The sequence below is a fragment of the Loxodonta africana genome, chromosome 23 (assembly GCF_030014295.1).
Source record: "Loxodonta africana isolate mLoxAfr1 chromosome 23, mLoxAfr1.hap2, whole genome shotgun sequence".
In the NCBI taxonomy this organism is placed as follows: domain Eukaryota; kingdom Metazoa; phylum Chordata; class Mammalia; order Proboscidea; family Elephantidae; genus Loxodonta; species Loxodonta africana.
The window spans coordinates 16,227,284-16,248,538 of NC_087364.1; the positions used below are offsets into that span (position 1 = coordinate 16,227,284).

General features: G+C 40.9%; 1 protein-coding gene across 1 annotated transcript in view; it reads right to left on the reverse strand.

Moving 5' to 3' along the window:
• Window positions 1-21,255, reverse strand: part of TEX26 (testis expressed 26) — a 58,280-nt gene that overhangs the window by 19,150 nt on the left and 17,875 nt on the right. The window contains exons 2-3 of the mRNA XM_064275192.1: window positions 6,016-6,190; window positions 2,670-2,823 (exon numbers count right to left, since the gene is read on the reverse strand). Coding sequence (XP_064131262.1) covers window positions 2,670-2,823; window positions 6,016-6,190 — 329 coding nt within the window. The remainder of the gene's footprint in view (window positions 1-2,669; window positions 2,824-6,015; window positions 6,191-21,255) is intronic.

The following is a 21,255-nucleotide window of genomic DNA, read 5'->3' on the forward strand; positions in this document are numbered from 1 at the left end:
GGCTTTCTATGTATACCATCATATCATCTGCAAATAGGGACAGTTTAGCTTCTTCATTACCAATTTGGATGCCCATTATTTCTTTTTCTTGTCTTATTGCTCTAGCTAGGACCTCTAGCACAATGTTAAATATGACTAGTGGTAAAGAACATCCTTGTCTTGTTCTTGTCCTCAAAGGGAATGTTTTCAGTCTCTCTCCATTAAGAATGATGTTGGCTGTTGGTTTTGCATAGATGCCCTTTATTATGTTGAGAAATTTCCCTTCTATACCAATTTTATTGATAGTTTTTATCAAGAATGAGTGTTGGACTTTGTCGAATGCCTTTTCTGCATCGACCAAGATGATCATCTGATTCTTTTCTTTCCTTTTATTTATGTGGTGGATTATGGTAATTGATTTTCTAATGTTGAACTATCCTTGCATACCTTGTATGAATCCTATTTGGTTGTGGATATATTATTTTTTTGATATGATGCTGAATTCTATTGGCTAGTATTTTGTTGAGAATTTTTGTGTTTATGTTCATGAGAGACATTGTTCAGTAATTTTCTTTTTTTGTGGTGTCTTTGCCTGGTTTTGGTATCAAGGTTACGCTGGCTTCATAGAATGAATTCAGAAGTATTGCTTCTTTTCTGTGTTCTGAAATTGTTTGAGTAGTACTGGTGTAAGCTCTTCTGTGAATGTTTGGTAGAATTCTCCAGTGAAGCCATCTAGGCCAGAGCTTTTGTTGCTGTTGTTGAGAAACCAATATAGATTTTCACTGACTATGATGAACTAGGCACTGGAGTGAGCCCTGGTAACACAATGGTGAGCCAAAGAGCCACAGTTCCTACCCTTTCCATGGTTCATAGATTACTAAAGTGCTTATTGCATGTGATCATTGGGGTTGTGTGTCAACTTGGCTGGAGCATGATTCTCAGTGGTTTGGCAGTGATTCAACAATGTGATCACTTCCATGATGAGATTTGATATAGTGTGATCACCTACATGGTGGGAGCTACTGTGAGTAGCCAGTCAGTTAAAAGGAGTTTCCTTGGGCATGTGGCTTGTATTGAAGATAAGTGGACATCCTGGCAAGGCTCATGGGCTTTTGCTCACTGTGGATCCTGCAGCTGGGTCCTGTTTGTCTGACCTCTGGTTCTTGGGACTTGAGCTAGCAACTTACCTGAGGTCTTGCTGCAATCTTAGGATTCCTCTAACTTTTCAGCCTGTGAGCAAGAGTCCTGCTCTCTGACCTGCCAATCTTGGGTTGACCAGTCCCTGCGGCTGCGTGAATCAGGAGAAGCTTCCAGCCTGACCCATGGATTTGTGACGTTCCAGCCTCTGCAACCGCGGGAGCCATTTCCTTTATATAAATCTCTCTACATAGATATTTATATGCTTTATTGTTTTTGAACGCAGCCTAAGACATTATATAATCCTGCTGGTTTTCCCTCCATCCCCACTGCCAAGGCACTGGTTCCAGCTGCTCTTCTGTTCCCTAAGCTACAGTGACAGCCTCCTGCCTGGCCTCCTTCCTCCAGGCTAGCCTACCTCTATTCTTCATGCTACAGCCAGTGCATGTCTTCTACAACTCAGAACTGAATGGTTTCACTATTCTAGGTCAAACCTTTTCATTGCTTCTAGGATGAACTCCATACCCCTTGACATGCCTAACAAGACCCTTCGGGACTGGATCCTCTCTGCCCATGTGGTCTCCTCTCTCAGTCTCCTCTAGGCACGATCTGCTCCATTGATGCTGACATTCATTTAGTCCCTGACCACGCCATGCTCTTTCACCCTATGTCTTCACAGTACTGGAGCACTCTTCCCCTCATCTTCGCTGGCTAATTCCTCCCCATCCTCCAGGCTTCACTTCTGCTGGGAATCGTTTCCTGGCCCATTCCCCTCCATTAGACAAGATGTCCTGCAGTGTGCGCCTATAAATCTGTTGCATTAACCCATTGCCATCGAGTCCATTCTGACTCATAGCGATCCTATGGGACAGAGTAGAACTGCCCCATAGGGTTTCCAAGGAGCAGCTCATGGATTCCAACAGCCAACCTTTTGGTTAGCAGCTGAGCTCTTAACCACTTTGCATTCCCCACAAAATCAAACCAAACCAGTTGCCATGGAGTCAACTCTGACTCATAGTGACCCCATGTGTGTCAGAGTAGAACTGCAACCCAAAGGGTTTTCGGTGGATGCATTTTTGGAAGTAGATCACCAGGCCTTTCTTCTGAGGCATCCCTGGGTGGATTCAAACCTCTAACCTTCTGGTCAGCAGCTGACTTCCTTAACCGCTAGCACCACCCAGGGACGCTTGCATTTCCTAGACTGGGATCTTTTGTTTGCTAAATTTCCTGTTGTGGTTTCTAGACTAGGAGTTCCTTGAGGGAAGGGACTGCATTTATATGGCTTCCTACTGCAACTGGAGGTGCCCTGGTGGTACAATGGTTAAGCGCTCAGCTGTTAACAGAAAGGTTGGCAGTTCGAACCCAGCAACTCTGCAGGAGAAAGACCTGGTGATCTGCTCCTGTAAAGATTACAGCCTAGGAAACCCTATGGGGGCAGTTCTACTCTGTCACATGAGGTCTCTATAAGTTTAAAATAGACTCACCAGCACACAAGATTGCAACTCCAGCCCTTGGCACATTTCTGGGGAACAGGGAAACATCATCACGTTTACCTTTTGTTCTGTCCACAAAGTCCCTCTTTGTAATGGAAACAAACTGATTTGATATTGCTCTCCTAATTTCTTCCACTGATGCCACTTTCCAAGGGAGGCAGCTGTTCACTGAGGCTGGAGAGTGACCTGGAGGCAGGGTCCATTGCAAGAATCCCTATGAATACAAACATAATATTCAGGAAAATTCGTACTTGTTCACAGAATACAATCAAGGCATGTGTCTGTCATAGCATTAATTCTGTCTTAGTGCTGTCATAACAGAAATACCACAAGTGGGTGGCTTTAACAAGCATAAATTTATTTTCTCAGAGTTTAGGAGGCTAGAAGTCTGAATTCAGAGCACCGGCTCTACCGGAAGACTTTCTCCCTGTATCGGCTCTGGGGGAAGGTCCTTGACTCTTTCAGTTTCCGTTCCTTGGTTCCTTGGTGATCTTCATGTGGCATTAGTCTTCCCCCATCTGTGCTTCCTTGTCTCTGTGCCTAATCTGCTCCTTTTATATCTCAGAGGTGATTGGCTTAAGGCACATTCTACAATAACAGCCTCATTAACATAATAAAGAAAATTCTATTTCCAAATGGGATCACATCCACAGGTATAGGGGTTAGGATTCCAACACATATTTTTGTTGTTGCTGTTGTTGTTTGCCGTAGAGTCGATTTTCAACTCATAGAGATCCCATGTGACAGATGAGAACTGCCCCATAGGGTTTTCTAGGCTGTAATCTTTATGGAACCAGGTCTTTCTCCCACAGTGCTGCTGGGTGGGATCGACCTGCCAACCTTTCAGTTAGCAGCTTAACCACGGCATCACCAGGGCTCCTCAATTCAGCCCATAACCAGTCCCTATCAGTACAAACACAACGTTCAGGAAAATCCGCATTTGTTCACCCGAATGGACTCAAGAACTTGAGTTTGTGTACATGTGTCTTTTGACCCCATCACATCCAGCTACAATGCTGCAATTTTGCTGTGTGCAGCTGCCTGTCAACAGGAGTCATCGGTTAACCCAACTCGAACACACATTTCATCCACTTCTTGAACTTGTCAACTTGATGACCAGAAAACATGATTGCTAAGCCCAAAGAGTTGTGCCTCCAGCCAAGACTCTCCTACAGATAAAAAAATAAGACCCCCCAAAAAGAAACACCAAACCAGTTGCTGTCCAGTCAGTTCCACTCATGGCGAACCCCTGTGTCAGAGCAGAACTGTGCTCCATAGGGTTTTCAGTGGCTGTGATCTTTCATAAATAGATTGCCAGGCTTTTCTTCCAAGACACCTCTGGGTGGATTTGAACTGCCAGCTTTTCTGCTAGTAATGGAGCACTTAACCACTTACGTCGCTCACAAGACCAGAAGCGAAGAAAACCCGTGTTAATTCTAGCTCTGGCCGCATGTGCCTAAGGAGCAGAGAAAACCAGGCTCCTTATCCCTTGGATACCCCAGGCCCAGAGAGAAACCTTGTCCCACAGGTGGGAGCCTCACCCACATCCTGTAAAACAGGAGAGGTTCAGGCTTTCTCTCCTTTCACCTAGAGTTTTTATGACGATAAAATGAAACCTCACCACCTCCTACCATCCTTTCTCTCTCTCTGATACCCTTACTTCCTGTTTTCCTGAGAATACAGAGGACTTTGGAAGAGAACCCCACAACCCACAATGCATCTCTTAGCCACTCTGTCCAAACTCACAGGTGCACTTCCCAGAGAGGGTGAAGGGCCAGCCCCATATGGTGCACGGGGTCCCACTCCTTTTGTCTGCCCCAGCACATCTCTTCAGCTATTCTCACTTCTCTTCTGCAACTTCAGTTTTTCCTCCTGTACTAGGTCACTGCCATCAGCGTCACTATCTAACACCTTTACTTCTCTGTCTTAAAAAGAAATCTCCCTCCTCACCCTACTTTCCCCCCATCCCATTGTTGTCATTGTTAGGTGCCATTGAGTCGATTTCTGACTCATAGCAACCCCATGTGACAGAGTAGAACTGCCCCTGAGTGTTTTCTAGGCTGTAATCTTTACGGTAGCAGATTGCCAGGTCTTTCTCCTGTTGAATGTCAGGGTGGGTTCAAACCGCAGACCTTTTGGTTAGCAGGGAAAATATATGCTTACATGTATGTACATGTATATATATACAATGTAATATTATAATCAATTATTTTACATTAACTAAAAATCTTAAGGAAAATATTTAAGAGACTAATAGAGTTATAATGAAAAACCCAATTAAGTGGGGATGTATGTGTGCCCTAATGGTTCCCAAGTCCACACGTCCACCTCACCCAACTCACATGGGCTCCAGACCAGCATACTCAACTGCCTGTTGGACACAGCGTCAACCAACATGACTTACACTGAATTCATTTTCTTCTTCTCCCTTCTCCACCAAGACTGGCTCTCCCCTGTGATCCAGATCAGGAAACAACATTAGCATATACTCAGGTGTCCACCTCCAAAATATGAACAGCGCCCTTGGCTCTTTCCTCTTCCTTATCTCTCCCATCTTTTCAGTCATCAAGATCCTGTCCACTCTGCCACTGTAACACTCATTGGATACATCCAATTGGCTTCATCCCAGCTGGCAGATAAGTAAATGGAACCCTTTAATACAACTGAGCGTTGCCTTTTATGATGAGAGAAGGTTGTACAGTGCCAACTGAACACAGAGAGGATCAGTTATAGGCAGTCCCCGGGTTAGGAACGTCCGACTTACATACAACCTGTAGTCACGAATCAACCACTGTAAAGGCTATTTTATTAAAAATTTGAGGTACATATAATGGTTTGTAATAACAAGTGGGAGCTACTTTGCAACACGCATCAAAACATTACTATTACTACCGTATTATGTTAAAGATATTTTAGTGTATCTGGAATTGCTTCTTTAATGTTTTTTAGGCATAGAAAGGTACACTATATGCTATATACTAAGACAAACATTTGACTAACTGATGTTAAATATGAACAGTGCCTAACCATTTCGGTTTATATACAAATTTGACTTAAAGACAGACTTAGGAGGAGAACTCGTTCATAATCTGGGGACTGCCTGTACTTCTTTCCAGGAGAGAAGGCAGTTAAAGATGGCTCTCGTTAAGCTTGGCCTTGATGGATAGGATAAACACATTCTAGATAGAGGCAATGAAATTATACAAGGCAGCATGGAGGTTTGAGAGTGCGCAAAACACAGGTCATGGGGACTAGGGATGGGGGGATGTGGTTAGAAATAAATGTGAGAAGGTAGGCAGGATGAGAAGGACCTCGTATCCCAGGGTCTTTGCAGCATACTCAAACTCACATTCTTAGGTGTGATGCTACAGCATCCAAGTAAAAAGATCTACAGATATTATCTTACTTGACTGGGGTGAAGTTTGTAGTTTCTGATTCCTCTGTCAGTCCCAGGGTTGATCAAATCTTCTTTAGAATAGGATTTCCAGCTGTACTCATCATTGTAATGTGTCTGGTTGGGAATAGGATCGCTAAGCGAGTATGTATATCCTAATCTTCTGATACTTTTTTGTCTATGAATAAAAGACAGTAGAAATTACAGTAAGGGATTAAATGCAAAATCTCAACAGTATGTATGTCAAATAATTTCACTCATCGTATTTTTTTTTTTTACTTTAACAAATTGAAATTTATTTTCTCACATTTCAGGAGGCTAGAAGTCTGAATTCAGACAGCTGGCACTAGGGCAAGGTTTCTCTTTCTGTTGGCTCTGGAAGAATGTCCTTGTCCCTCCTGAACTTCTGCTCCTGGGCAATTTTCATGTGCCTTGGCATTTCTCTTCTCCCATCTCTGCTTCTTTTGCTTGCTTGTTTAATCTCTTTCATATCTCAAAGGAGGTTGACTTAAGACACACTCTACACTAATCCTGTCTCATTAACATAACGAAGACAACCCATTCCCAAGTGGAATTGTAACCACACGCATAGAAGTTAGGATTTACAGTACGTATTTTGGGGGGACACAATTCAATCCATAACAATGTACTACTAAAAATGAATTATAGGTTGGTTAGATTGTTGGTCTGGCAGAGTTTTGATTCCTGTGTCCTTGTACCAGTTCTATTGATGTCATTGTAAGCATAATCTAGAGTGAATGAGTAAAGTGAAAATTGCTAACTTTTTTTTTTTTTTTGCTTAAGCAGCACTCATTTATTATCTTACATTTCTGTAGGTCAGAAGCCTGTGATGAATCTCACCAGAGGCTCTAAGGGAAGATAAATTTTCTTGCTCACTAGGGTTGTTGGAAAAATTCAGTTCCTTGTGGTTATAGGACTACCGTCCCTGTGTTCTTGCTGACTGTCAGCTGAGGACCATCGCCAGATTCTTGAAGTTGCCTGCATTTCTTGTGGCCTCCTTCCTCTGTCTTCAAAGACAACAAACAACAGGGTGAGTCCCTCTCTCTATTTGAATCTTCCCTCCTTCTTTTGTCATCAACTCTTTCTCAGATCAGCTAGGAAATGTTCTCTGCTTTTTTTTTTTTATTGTGCTTTAAGTGAAAGTTTACAAATCAAGTCAGTCTCTCATATAAAAACTTATACATACCTTGCTATGTACTCCTAGCTGCTCTCCCCCTAATGAGACAGCACACTCCTCCTCTCTACCCTGTGTTCCCCATGTCCATTCAACCAGCTTCTGACCCCCTCTGGCTTCTCATCTCACCTCCAGACAGGAGGTGCCCACATAGTCTTACGTGTCTACTTGAGCCAAGAAGCTCACTCCTTACCAGTATCATCTTCTGTCTCATAGTCCAGTCTAATCCCTGTCTGAAGATTTGGCTTTGGGAATGGTTCCGGGCCTGGGCTAAGAGAGGGTCTGGGGACAATGACCTCTGGGGTCCTTCTAGTTTCAGTCAGACCATTAAGTCTGCTCTTTTTATGAGAATTTGAGGTCTGCATCCCACTGTTCTCCTGCTCCATCAGGGATTCTCTGTTGTGTTTCCTGTCACGGCAGTGATTGGTAGTAGCTGGGCACCAACTAGTTCTTCCAGGCTCAGGCTGATGGAGTCCCTGGTTTATGTGGCCCTTTCTGTCTCTTGGATTCATGTTTACCTTGTGTCTTTGGTCTTCTTCATTCCTCTTTGCTCCAGGTGGGTTGAGACCAATTGATGCATCTTAGATGGCCGCTTGCTAGCATTTAAGACTCCAGACGCCACTCACCAAAGTGGGATGCAGAATGTTTTCTTAATAAACTTTGTTATGCCAGTTGACCTAGATGTCCCCTGAAACCATGGTCCCCAGAATGCCGTTCCTGCTACTCTGGCCTTGGAAGCATTTGGTTGTATTCAGGAAACATCTTAGCTTTTGGTTTAGTCCAGTTGTGCTGACCTCGCTTGTATTGTGCTGTCTTTCGCTTCACCTAAAATAGTTCTTGTCTACTATTTAATTAGTGACAAACCCCTCTCCCTCCCTCCCCACCCTCATAACCATCAAGGAATATTTTCTTCTGTGTTTAAACTTTTTCTTGAGTCTTTATAATAGCGGTCTCATACAATATTTGCCCTTTTGCAACTGACTAATTTCATTGAGTACAATGCCTTCCAGATTCCTCCATGTTATGAGATGTTTCACGGATTCGTCGTTGTTCTCAATCGTTGTGTAGTATTTCATTATGTGAATATATCGTAATTTACTTATCCATTCATCCGTTGATGGGCACCTTGGTTACTTCCTTCTTTTTGCTATTGTAAACATGCTGCAGTGAACATGGGTATGCATATATCTGTTCCTGTGAGGGCTCTTATTTCTCTAAGATATATTCCAAGTAGTGGAATTGCTGGACATACAGTAGTTCTATTTCTAGATTTTTAAGGAAGCACCAAATCGATTTCCGAAGTGATTGTACCATTTTACATTCCCACCAGCAGTGTGTAAGTGTTCCAATCTCTCCACAGCCTCTCCAACATTTATTATTTTGTGTTTTTTTGATTAATGCCAGCTTTTTTGTTGTTGTTGTTGTTGGGGTGAGATGGTATCTCATTGTAGCTTTGATTTGCATTTCTCTAATGGCTAACGACCATGAACGTTTCCTCATGTATCTGTTAGCTATCTGAAGGTCTTCTTTGGTAAAGTGCCTGTTCATATCCTTTGCCCATTTTTAATTGGGTTATTTGTCTTTTTGTTGTTGAGTTTTTGCAGTATTGTCTTAGTCATCTAGTGCCGCTATAATAGAAATAGCACAAGTGGATGGCTTTAATAAAAAGAAATTTATTTCCTCACAGTAAAGTAGGCTAAAATTTCAAATTCAGGGTATTGGCTCCAGGGGAAGGCTTTCTCATTCTGTTGGCTCTGGAGGAAGGTCCTTGTCCTCAATCTTCCCCTGGTCAAGGAGCTTCTCAGTTGCAGGGACCCTGGGTCCAAAGGATGAGCTCTGCTTCCGGTGCTGCTTTCTTGGTGGTATGAGGTCCCCAACTCTCTGCTTGCTTCTCTTTCCTTTTATCTCTTGAGAGATAAAAGGTGGTGCAGGCCACACCCCAGGGAAACTGCCTTTACACTAGATCAGGGAGGTGACCTGAGTAAGGGTGGTATTACAATCCCACCCTAATCCTTTTAACATAAAATTACAATCACAAAATGGAGGACAATCGCACAATACTGGGAATCACTGCCTAACCAAGGTGACACATATTTTGTGTGTGTGTGGGGGGGGGTGACACAATTCAATCCACGACAAGTATCGTGCAGATTATAGAGATCAGACACTGATTGAATTTGTCGAAGCCAAAACCTTTTTCCCAGTCTGTAGGCAATCTTTTTACTCTTTTGTTGAAGTCTCTGGATGAGCATAAGTATTTGATTTTTAGGAGCTCCCAGTTATTTAGTTTCTCTTCTGGTGTTTGGGCATTGTTAGTAATGTTTTGTATACTGTTTATGCCATGTATTAGGGCTCCTAGTGTTGTCCCTGTTTTTTCTTCCATGATCTTTATTGTTTTCGTTTTATATTTAGGTCTTTGATCCATTTTGAGTTAGTTTTTGTGCATGGTGTGAGGTATGGGTCTTGTTTCATTTTTTTGCAGATGGGCATCTAGTTATGCCAGCACCATTCATTAAAGAGACTATCTTTCCCCTTTGTAACGAACTTTGGGCCTTTGTCAGCTGCTCATATGTGAGGATGGATTTATATCTGGATTCTCAATTCTGTTCCATTGATCTATGTGTCTGTTGTTGTACAAGTACCAGGCTGTTTTGACTACTGTGGCAGTACAATAGGTTGTAAAATCAGGTAGTGTGAGGCCTCCCACTTTGTTCTTCTTTTTCAGTAATGCTTTACTTATCCGGGGCCTCTTTCCTTTCCATTTGAAGTAGGTGATTTGTTTCTCCACCTCATTAAAAAATGTCATTGGTATTTGGGTCAGGATTCTGTTGTATCTGTAGATCCCTTTGGGTAGAATAGACATTTTTACAATCTTGAGTCTTCCTATCCATGAGCAAGGTATGTTTTTCCACTTATGTAGGTCTCTTTTAGTTTCTTGCAGTTTTCTTTGTATAGGTCTTTTATGTCTCTGGTTCAATTTATTCGTAAGTATTTTATCTTCTTGGGGGCTATTATAAATGGTATTGATTTGGTGATTTCCTCTTCTACATTCTCTTTGTTGGTGTAGAGGAATCCAACAGACTTTTGTACGTTTGTCTTGTATTCTGATACTTTGCTGAAATCTTCTATTAGTTTCAGTAGTTTTCTTGGGGATTCTTTAGGGTTTTCTGTGTGTAAGATCATAACATCTGCAAATAGAGATACTTTTACTTCTTACCAATCTGGATGCCCTTTATTTCTTTATCTAGCCTAATTGCTCTGGCTAGGACCTCCAGCACAATGTTAAATAAGAGTGGTGATAAAGGGCATCCCTGTCTGGTTCCTGTTCTCAAGGGAAATGCTTTCAGACTCTCTCCATTTAAGATAATGTTGGCTGTTGGCTTTGTATAAATGCCCTTTCTTATGTTGAGAAATTTTCCGCCTATTTCTATTTTGTTGAGTTTTTATTGTGAATGTCAAATGCATTTGTCAAATGCGTTTTCTGCATCAATTGATAAGATCATGTGGTTCTTGTCTTTTTTTTATTTATATGATGGATTGCTTTGATTATTTTTCTAAGTTGAACCATCCCTGCTTACCTGGTATGAGTCCCACTTGGTCATGGTGAATTATTTTTTGATGTTGTTGATGTTGTTAGGTGCCATTGAGTCAGGTCCCACTCATAGTGACCCTGTGCACAACAGAACGAAACACTGCCTGGTCCTGAGCCATCCTCACAATCGTTGCTATGCTTGAGCTCATTGTTGTAGCCACTGTGTCAATCCACCTCATTGAGGGTATTCCTCTTTTCCACTGACCCTGTACTCTGCCAAGCATGATGTTCTTCTCCAGGGACTCATCCCTCCTGACAACATGTCCAAAGCATGTAAGATGCAGTCTTTCCATCCTTGCTTCTAAGGAGCATTCTGACGGTACTTCCTCCAAGACAGATTTGTTCGTTCCTCTGGCAGTCCATGGTATATTCAATATTCTTCCCCAACACCACAATTCAAAGGCATCAATTCTTCTTCAATCTTCCTTATTCATTGCCCAGCTCTCACATGCATATGATGCTATTGAAAATACCATGGCTTGGGTCAGGTGCACCTTAGTCTTCAGGGTGACATCTTTGCTCTTCAACACTTTAAAGAGGTCCTTTGCAGCAGGTTTGCCCAATGCAATGGGTCTTTTGATTTCTTGACTGCTGCTTCCATGGCTGTTGATTGTGGATCCAAGTAAAATGAAATCCTTGACTTCAATCTTTTCTCCATTTATCATGATGTTGCTCATTGGTCCAGTTGTGAGGATTTTTGTTTTCTTTATGTTGCGGTGTAATCCATACTGAAGGCTGTGGTCTTTGATCTTCGTTAGTAAGTGCTTCAAGTCCTCTTCACTTTCAGCAAGCAAGGTTGTGTCATCTGCATAATGCAGGTTGTTATTGAGTCTTCCTCCAATCCTGATGCCCCGTTCCTCTTCATATAGTCCAGCTTATCGTATTATTTGGTCAGCATACAGATTGAATAGATATGGTGAAAGAATACAACCCCGACGCACACCTTTCCTGACTTTAAACCAATCAGTATCCCCTTGTTCTGTCTGAACAACTGCCTCTTGATCTATGTAAAGGTTCCTCATGAGCACAATTAAGTGTTCAGGAATTCCCATTCTTTGCAATGTTACCCATAATTTGTTATGATCCACACAGTCGGATGCCTTTGCATAGTCTATAAAACAGAGGTAAACATCCTTCTTGTATTCTCTGTTTTCAGCCAGGATCCATCTGACATCAGCAATGATATCCCTGGTTCCACGTCCTCTTCTGAAACCGGCCTGAATTTCTGTCAGTTCCCTGTCGATATACTGCTGCAGCTATTTTTGAATGATCTTCAGCAAAATTTTGCTTGCGTGTGGTATTAATGATACCCAGTACCCAGTGCCATCGAGTCGATTCCGACTCATAGCAACCCTATAGGACAGAGTAGAACTGCCCCACAGAGTTTCCAAGGAGTGCCTGGCGGATTCAAACTGCTGACCCTTTGGTTAGCAGCCATAGCACTTAACCACTACGCCACCAGGGTTTCCTATACTAATGATATTGTTCTATGATTTCCACTTTCATGTCCCCCACATGTCTGTCAGTTTGTTGTACTGTGGGGGCTTGGTTGTTGCTCTGATGCTGGAAGCTATGCCACTGGTATTCAGATACCATCAGGGTCACCCATGAAGGACAGATTTCAGCTGAGCTTCCAGACTAAGACACACTAGGAAGAAGGACCCAGCAGTCTACTTCTGAAAAGCATCAGCCAGTGAAAACCTTATGAATAGCAGCAGAACACTGTCTGATATAGTGCTGAAAGATGAGCCTCCCAAGTTGGAAGGCACCCAAAAGATGACTAAGGAAGAGCTGCCTCCTCAAAGGAGAGTCGACCTTAATGACGTGGATGGAGTAAAGCTTTCGGAACCTTCATTCACTGATGTGGCACGACTCAAAATGAGAAGAAACAGCTGCAAACATCCATTAATAATCAGAACCTGGAATGTACGAAGTAGGAATCTAGAAAACTGGAAATCATCAAAAATGAAATGGACGCATCAACATGGATATCCTAGGCATTAGTGAGCCGAGATGGACTGGTATTGGCCATTTTGAATTGGACAATCATATAGTCTACTATGCTGGAAATGACAACTTGAAGAGGAATGGTGTTTCACTCATCATCAAAAAGAATGTTTCAAGATCTATCCTGAAGTACAACGCTGTCAGTGACAGGATAATATCCATATGCCTACAAGGAAGACCAGTGAATATGACTATTATTCAAATTTACGAACCAACCACTGGAGCCAAAGATGAAGAAATAGAAGATTTTTATCAGCTGCTGCAGTCTGAAATTGATCAAAGATGAAATCAGGATGCATTGATAATTACTGGCAATTGGAATGTGAAAGTTGGAAACAAAGAAGAAGGATCAGTAGTTGGAAAATATGGCCTTGGTGATAGAAACAATGCCGGAAATCGAATGATAGAATTTTGCAAGACCAACGACTTCTTCATTGCGAATACCTTCTTTCACCAATATAAATGGCGACTAATTTTTATACACAGACCTCGCCAGAAGGAACACACAGAAATAAAACCAGCTACATCTATGAAAAGAGATGATGGAAAAGCTCAATGTCATCAGTCAGAACAAGGCCAGGGGCCCACTGTGGAACAGACCATCAATTGCTCATATGCAAGTTCAAGCTGAAACTGAAGAAAATCAGAGCAAGTCCACGAGAGCCAAAATATGACCTTGAGTATATCCCACCTGAATTTAGAGACCATCTGAAGAATAGATTTGACACATTGAACACTAGTGACCGAAGACAGGATGAGTTGTGGAATGACATCTAGGACATCATACATGAAGAAAGCAAGAGGTCATTTAAAAGACAGGAAAGAAAGAAAAGACCAAGATGGATGTCAGAGGAGACTCTGAAACTTGCTCTCAAATGTCGAGCAGCTAAAGCAAAAGGAAGAATTCATGAAGTAAAAGAACTGAACAGAAGATTTCAAAGAGTGTCTCGAAAAGACAAAGTAAAGTATTATAATGACATGCAAAGAACTGGAGGTGGAAAACCAAAAGGGAAGGACACGCTCGGCATTTCTCAAGCGGAAAGAACTGAAGAAAAAATTCATGCCTTGAGTTGCAAGAGTGAAGGATTCTAAGGGGAAAATATTAAACGACACAGGAAGCATCCAACGAAGATGGAAGGAATACACAGTCATTGTACCAAAAAGAATTAGTCGATGTTCAACCATTTCAAGAGGCAGCATATGATCAGGAACCGATGGTACTGAAGGAAGAAGTCCAAGCTGGTCTGAAGGCATTGGTGAAAAACAAGGCTCCAGGAATTGCTGGACTATCGATTGAGATGTTTCAACAAACAGATGCAGCGCTGGAGGTGCTCACTTGTCCGTGCCAAGAAATAACGGAAGACAGCTTCTTGGCCAACTGACTGGAAGAGATCCACATTTATGCCTATTTCCAAGAAAGGTGATCCAACTGAAATTTTTTTGATATGTTTTTGAATTCTATTGGCTAGAAGTTTGTTGAGGGTTTTCGTGTCTAAGTTCATGAGGGAAATGCTCTGTAATTTTCTGTTTTTGTAGTGTCTTTTTTTTTTTTTACCTGGCTTTGGTATCAGTGAAATGCTGGCTTCATAGAATGAGTTTGGGAGTATTGCATCCTTTTTTATGCTCTAAAATATCTTTAGTAGTTGTTAACTCTTCTTTGAAAGTTTGGTATAATTTTCCAATGAAGCCATCAAGGCCAGGGCTTTTTTTTTGTTGGAAGTTTTTAAATTACCTTTTCAATCTCTTCTTTTGTTATGGGTTTATTTAGTTGTTCTACCTCTGTTAGTTTAGGTAGGTAGTGTGTTTCTGGAAATTTGCCCATTTTCTTCTAGGTTTTCAAATTTGTTACAGCACAGTTTTTCATAGTGATGTGATATGATTCTTTTAATTTCACTTGGGTCCATTGTGATATCGCCCATCTCATTTCTTATTTGGGTTATTTGCTTCCTCTCTTGTTTTTCTTTTGTCAGTTTGGCCAGTGGTTTATCGATTTTGTTAATCTTTTCAAAGAACCAGCTTCTGGTCTTGTTAACTCTTTCAGTTGTTTTTCTGTTCTCTATTTCATTTAATTCTGCTCTAATTTTTATTATTTACTTTCTTCTGGTGCCTGAGGGTTTCTTTTGTTGCTCTCCATTTGTTCAAGTTGTAGGGATAATTGTTTGATTTGGGCCCTTTCTTGTTTTTGGATGTATGCTTTTATTGCTAGAAATTGACCTCTTAGGACTGCTTTATCTGTGTGCCAAAAGTTCTGATAGGAAGTATTTCTCCTTGGATTCTATGAATTTCTTTATTCTGTCCTTAATTTCTTCTATAACCTAGTATTTTTTGAGCAAGGTGTTCAGTTTCCATGCATTGGAATTCTTTTCCCTGATATTTCTGTTATTGACTTCTAGTTTACTGCTTTATGGTCAGAGAAGATGCTTTGTAATATTTCAATGTTTTGTATTCTGTTAATGCTTGCTTTATGACCTAATATGTGTTCTATTCTAGAGAATGTTCCATGTATGCTGGAAAAGAAAGTATACTTGACTGCTGTTGGGTGGAGTGTTCTGTATATGTCTATGAGGTCAGTTGGTTGATTGTGGCATTTAGATCTTCTGTGTCTTTATTGAGCTTCTTTCTGGATGTCCTGTCCTTCACCGAAAGTGGTGCAAAGAAATTTCCTACTATTATCGTGAAGCTGTGTATCCCACTTTTCAGTGGTGGTAGAGTTTGTTTTATGTATCTTGAAGCCCTGTTGTTGGGTGCATAAATATTTAATATGGTTATATCCTCTTGGTACATTGTCTGTTTAATCATTATGTAGCATCCTTCCTTATCCTTTGTGAATTTAACTTTAAAGTCTATTTTTTCAGAAATTAATATTGCCACTCCTGCTCTTTTTTGGTTGTTGTTTCTTTGATATATTTTCTTCCATCCTTTGAGTTTTAGTTTGTTTCTGTCTTTAAGTCTAAGGTATGTCACTTGTAGGCAGCAAATAGAGTATTTTTTTTATCCATTCTGTCACTCTGTCTCTTTATTGGTGCATTTAATCCATTTACATTTAGTGTATTTATGGATAGGTATGAGTTTAGTGCTGTCATTTTGATGTCTTTTTCTGTGTATTGTTGGGTTTCTTTTTTCTACTTAATTTTTTGTGCTGAGTAGTTTTTCTTTAGATATTGTCTTTTCTTTTCATTGTTGTTGATTTTGTTTTTGCTGAGTCTTTATGTCTTTTTTGTATTTTATTTTGATGTGTAGGATTGTTAGTCTCCTTTGTGGTTACCTTATTATTTACCCCTGTTTTTCTAAGTTTAAACCAAACTTTTATCTCTTTATATTGCCTTGCCTTCCTCTCCATATGAAAAATCTATGACTACATTTTTTAGTACTTCTTTATTGATTTAGTGTCATCTGTTACAGAATGGCATCACTGTTACCCTGTTTTGAGCATTTTTTTCATCTTGATTTATTTTTGTGATTTCCCTATATGGGTTGATATCTAGTTGCTCTGTCTTGTGTTCTAGTCTTGGGTTGTTATCTGATGTTACTGATTTTCTAGCCAGAGAACTCCCTTTAGTATTTCCTGTAGTTTTGGTTTGGTTTTTTATAAATGCCCTAAACCTCTGTTTATCTGAATATGTCCTATTTTCCCCTTCATATTTTTGAGACTTTTTTGCTGGATATATGATTCTTGGCTGGCAGTTTTTTTCCTTGAAGGCTTTATATATGTCATCCCATTGCCTTCTTGTCTGCATGGTTTCTGTTGAGTAGTCTGAGTTTATTCTTACTGACTCCCTTTGTAGGTGACTTTTCATTAATCCCTAGCTGCTCTTAAAATTCTCTCATTATCTTTGGTTTTGGCAAGTTTGATTATAATATGTCTTGGTGACTTTCTTTTGGTATCTACCTTGTGTGGGGTTCGATGAGCATCTTGCATAGATATCTTCTCGTCTTTCACGATATCGGAAAATTTTCTGCCAACAACTCTTCCACAATTCTATTTTCTGTTCTCCCTCCCTGTTCTGGTACTCCAATCACTCATAGGTTATTTCTCTTGATAAAGCCCCATGTGATTCTTAAGGTTTCTTCATTTAAAAAAAAAATCTTTTTTCTGATTTTTCTTCTATTATATTGGTGCCGAGTGTTTTATCTTCATTCTCACTAATTCTGACTTCCATTTCCTCAAATCTGCTCCTCTGATTTTCTATTGAGTTTTCTAATTCTGAAATTTTATTGTTAATCCTTTGAATTTCTGATTGCTATCTCTCTAAGGATACCCTGGTAGCATAGTAGTTAAGTGCTACAACTGCTAACCAAAAGGTCAGCAGTTCGAATCCACCAGGCCCTCCTTAGAAACCCTATAGGGCAGTTCTATTCTGTCCTATAGGGTTGCTATGAGTCAGACTTGACTTGACGGGCATGGGTTTGGTTTTTTGTTTTGTTTTCTTTTATCTCTCTAAGGTTTCTTTCAGCCTGTTAAGTTTTTCACTATGCTCTTGAATAACCTTCTTAATTTCTTCAGCTGCTTTATCTCTGTGTTCCTTGGCTTGTTCTTTGTTTTGCCTGATCTACTTCCTGATCGCTTGACAAGTTCTCTATATTAATCTTTTGTATTCTACCTCTGGTAATTCCAGGAAAATATCTTCATCTGGAAGATTCCTTGATTCTTTGTTTTGGGAGCTTGTTGAAGTTATCATGGTCTGCTTCTTTATGTGATTTGATATTGAATATTGTCTCCAAGCCATCTATAAGTTATTATATTAATTTATTTTATGTTTGCTTACTGTATCCTAGCTTCTTGCTTTGTTTTGTTTTGATATACCCAAATAGGCTGCTCAAGTGAGCTAGCTTAATTATTGTCACCTTTGAAGCTTTAATGTCCTGTCACCAGATAGCTAGAGCTGTGACCAGGTATATAAGCCTAGAAGTCCATTCACTTTTCTTGCATGGATTCAGCTCAGGTGTCCAGGTAGTCAGTCACCAAGTGTGTGGTGCAGGCTCTCACCTTTGGTCTTAGAGGATCAGGGGTGATTGGTGTAGGCACAGGTATCTGGTTGCAGCAAGGGGTCACACTCTGAGCAAGGCATGGGGCTGACAACTGTCCCCCAAGTGTCTATGAGGAAAGTACATCCCTGTTCTCTAGAGTGCACAGGTGGATGGGCTCTGCAGCTGGACCATGGGTGCCCAGTGCTTTTGGCTGTAAGTACTGGGAGGCACCACTTATCCTTGGACCCCTCTCGTGGGTGGCTAGGTGGCCTGGGTGGAGCCACCAGTCCTCAGGTCCCTGATGTGGGTAAGTGAGAACCTTGCTTAACAGGCAGAGCAGTGTCAAGCATCAAAAACCCTCCTCTCCAGCACACAACTGGAACAGTTGAAGTCAGACCTCAGGCACATACACCGTTGCACTGTGCCAACAAGGGCCTAAGGTGCTGAAATGGGCCCATGCAGGTCCCTTCAGGGATGAAAGGTATGCAGAATCTGTGGGCCACTTGTGCCCAGAGTTCCCAGTTAAGGGGAGAAGGCAGATTATTTTTTCCCATTTGTTAATTTGTTCCTTCTCCAAGGCTGGGAGAATAGCTCAGGGCACGCAGCAGGACCTATCTCAGGCCCAAGGAAATCAACCACTACTGAAGCTGTCTCGGAGGCTGGGGGAGAGGGAGGAGGGATCAGATTAATTGGAGAGAGTTCTTTCAAAAGCAGTACTTTTTGATCCACGCTGTAGATTAGATGTAAGGACTTATCTTTCACCAAGAGTGCTGCTCTTTGCTGATTCTGGAGGCATGAGTTGACTCTGTCCTGCTCGCTCTCTCTTGCTATGGAAAGCGCATCTCAAATGTTACTGCCAGACCTGCGTGGTAGCACCAGGAGATTGGGCCTGCACTGCTTGCTCTCTTGCTGAGGAAACCACCTCCCGAATGCTACCACCAGCCCTGCCATGATTGTGCCGAGTCAGGTATGGCAACCCCTTGCTGCTTCTGGACCGTCTCTCCCTCCCCCTGCTGCTCAGTCTGATTTCTTAACTTTGCCTTTGATGTTCAGGGCTCCTAGCTTGTCATATATTTAATCAATTCACATGTGTTTTTTTGAGTCTTTGTTGTAAGAGGGACCACCAGAAGGGTCTGACTACTCCACCATCGTGGCCTGGCCTCCCACTCATTGTGTTCTTCAAAGACTATTTGGCTGAAGACTTGATTCCAGAAGTAATTTAATTCCCAGCTTCCTAAAGAGACACAATCCTGTATCCTAAGATGACTCTTTAAAAAATTATGGGAGGTATAAAATGAAACTAAAGAATAGCAATCTAAAATTTATTAATATTTTAGGATCCAAGTACTCTCCTGTACAAACTATACCTTAATGCAACCAAATAGTTGGGGAAAAATGTTTTTTCTCTATTGAAGTGTTCCTCCCTTGTGTCTGTTGGTGTGTTGTGTTGTGTTGTGGGGGCTTGCATGTTGCTGTGATGCCATGCTACTGGTATTCAATAGCAGCAGGATCACCCATGGTAGACAGGTTCCAGCTCAGCTTCCAGACTAAGACAGACTAGGAAGAAGGACCTGTCAGTCTACTTCTGGAAAAAAACTAGCCAGTGAAGCCTTATTAATAGCAGTGGAACATTGTCCGATATAGTGCCAAAAGATGAACCTTCCAGGTTGAAAGGCACTAAAAAGACAGCTGGGGAAAGGCTGCCTTCTCAAAAACCTTAATGACGTGGATGGAGTCAAGCTTTTGGGACTTTGATTTGCTGATGTGGCGCAACTCAAAATGAGAATAAACAGCTGCAAACATCCCTTAATAATTGAAATGTACAAAGTATGAATTTATGAATCTAGGAAAATTGGAAATTGTCAAAAAGAAATGAAACACATAAACATTGATATCCTAGGCATTAGTGAGCTGAAATGGACTGGTATCAGCCATTTTGAATCAGACAATCATATGTCTACTATACTAGGAATGAGAACTGGAAGAGGAATGGTGTCTCATTCATCATTAAAAAGAACATTTCAAGATCTATCCTGAAGTACAATGCTGTCAGTGATAGGATAATATCCATATGCCTACAAGGAAGACCAGTTAATACGACTATTATTCAATTTTTCACGCCAACCACTAAGGCCAAAGATGAAGAAATTGAAGATTTTTACCAACTTTGCAGCCTGAAATTGATCAAACATGCAGTCAGGGTGCATTAGTAATTACTGGTGATTGGAATGTGAAAGTTGGAAACAAAGAAGGATTGGTAGTTGGAAACTATGGCCTTGGTGATAGAAATGACGCTGGAGATTGCATGATAGAATTTTGCAAGACCAACAACTTTTTCATTGCAAATACCTTTTTTCACCAAAATAAACAGCGACTATAAAAAAAAAAAAAATACAGTAGATCTCACCAGATGGAATACACGGGAATCAAATTGACTATATCTGTGGAAAGAGACGATGGAAAAGATCAATATCATGAGTCAGAACAAGGCCAGAGCCGGACTGCAGAACAGACTATCAATTGCTTATATGCAAGTTGAAGTTGAATTTGAAGAAAATTAGAACACGTTGACGAGAGCCAAAGTACAACCTTGAGTATATCCCATGTGAATTTACGGACCATCTCAAGAATAGATTTGATGCATTGAACACTAACGACCAAAGACCAGATGAGTAGTGGAATGACGTCAAGGGCATCATATGTGAAGAAAACAAAAGGTCATTAAAAAGACCTTTTAAGTAGAAAATGATACTGATGAGGAGTGAGCTTCTCGGCTGAAGTAGACACATGAGAGTATGTGGGCAGCTTCTGTCTGGAGGGGAGATGAGAAGGCACAGAGGGCCCGAAGCTGGCTGAATGGACACAGGGAATACAGGGTGGAGAGAAGGAGTGTGCTGTCTCATTAGAGGGAGAGCAACTAGGAGTACATAGCAAGGTGTATATAAATTTTTGTATGAGAGACTGACTAGATTTGTAAACTTTCACTTAAAGCACAATAAAAATGATAATAAAGAAAAGATTATAGCCTAGAAAATCCCATGGGACAGTTCTACTCTGTCACATGGGGTGGCTATGAGTCAAAAAGTGACACGACAACAGTTAATAACAACAACAAACTTCAGTGTGGTAAAATATTTCAGATAAGTCTATCTACCGCCTCAGTAGCCAAAGGAATAATGTAATAATAATAATAAAGATTATCAAGGAGAAAAAATAAAAACCTTTTAAAAAGACCTATTAAAAAGACTTTTCTTTCTTAAACGAAAGAAAGAAAAGACCAAAATGGATGCCAGAAGAGACTCTGAAATTTGCTCTTGAACATAGAGTGGCTAAAGCTAAAGGAAGAAATGATGAAGTAAAAGCACTGACCAGAAGATTTCAAAGAGTGGCTTGAGAAGACAAAATAAAGTATTGTAATAAAATGTGCAAAGACCTGGAGACAGAAAACCAAAAGGGAAGAACACACTCTGCATTTCTCAAGCTGAAAGAA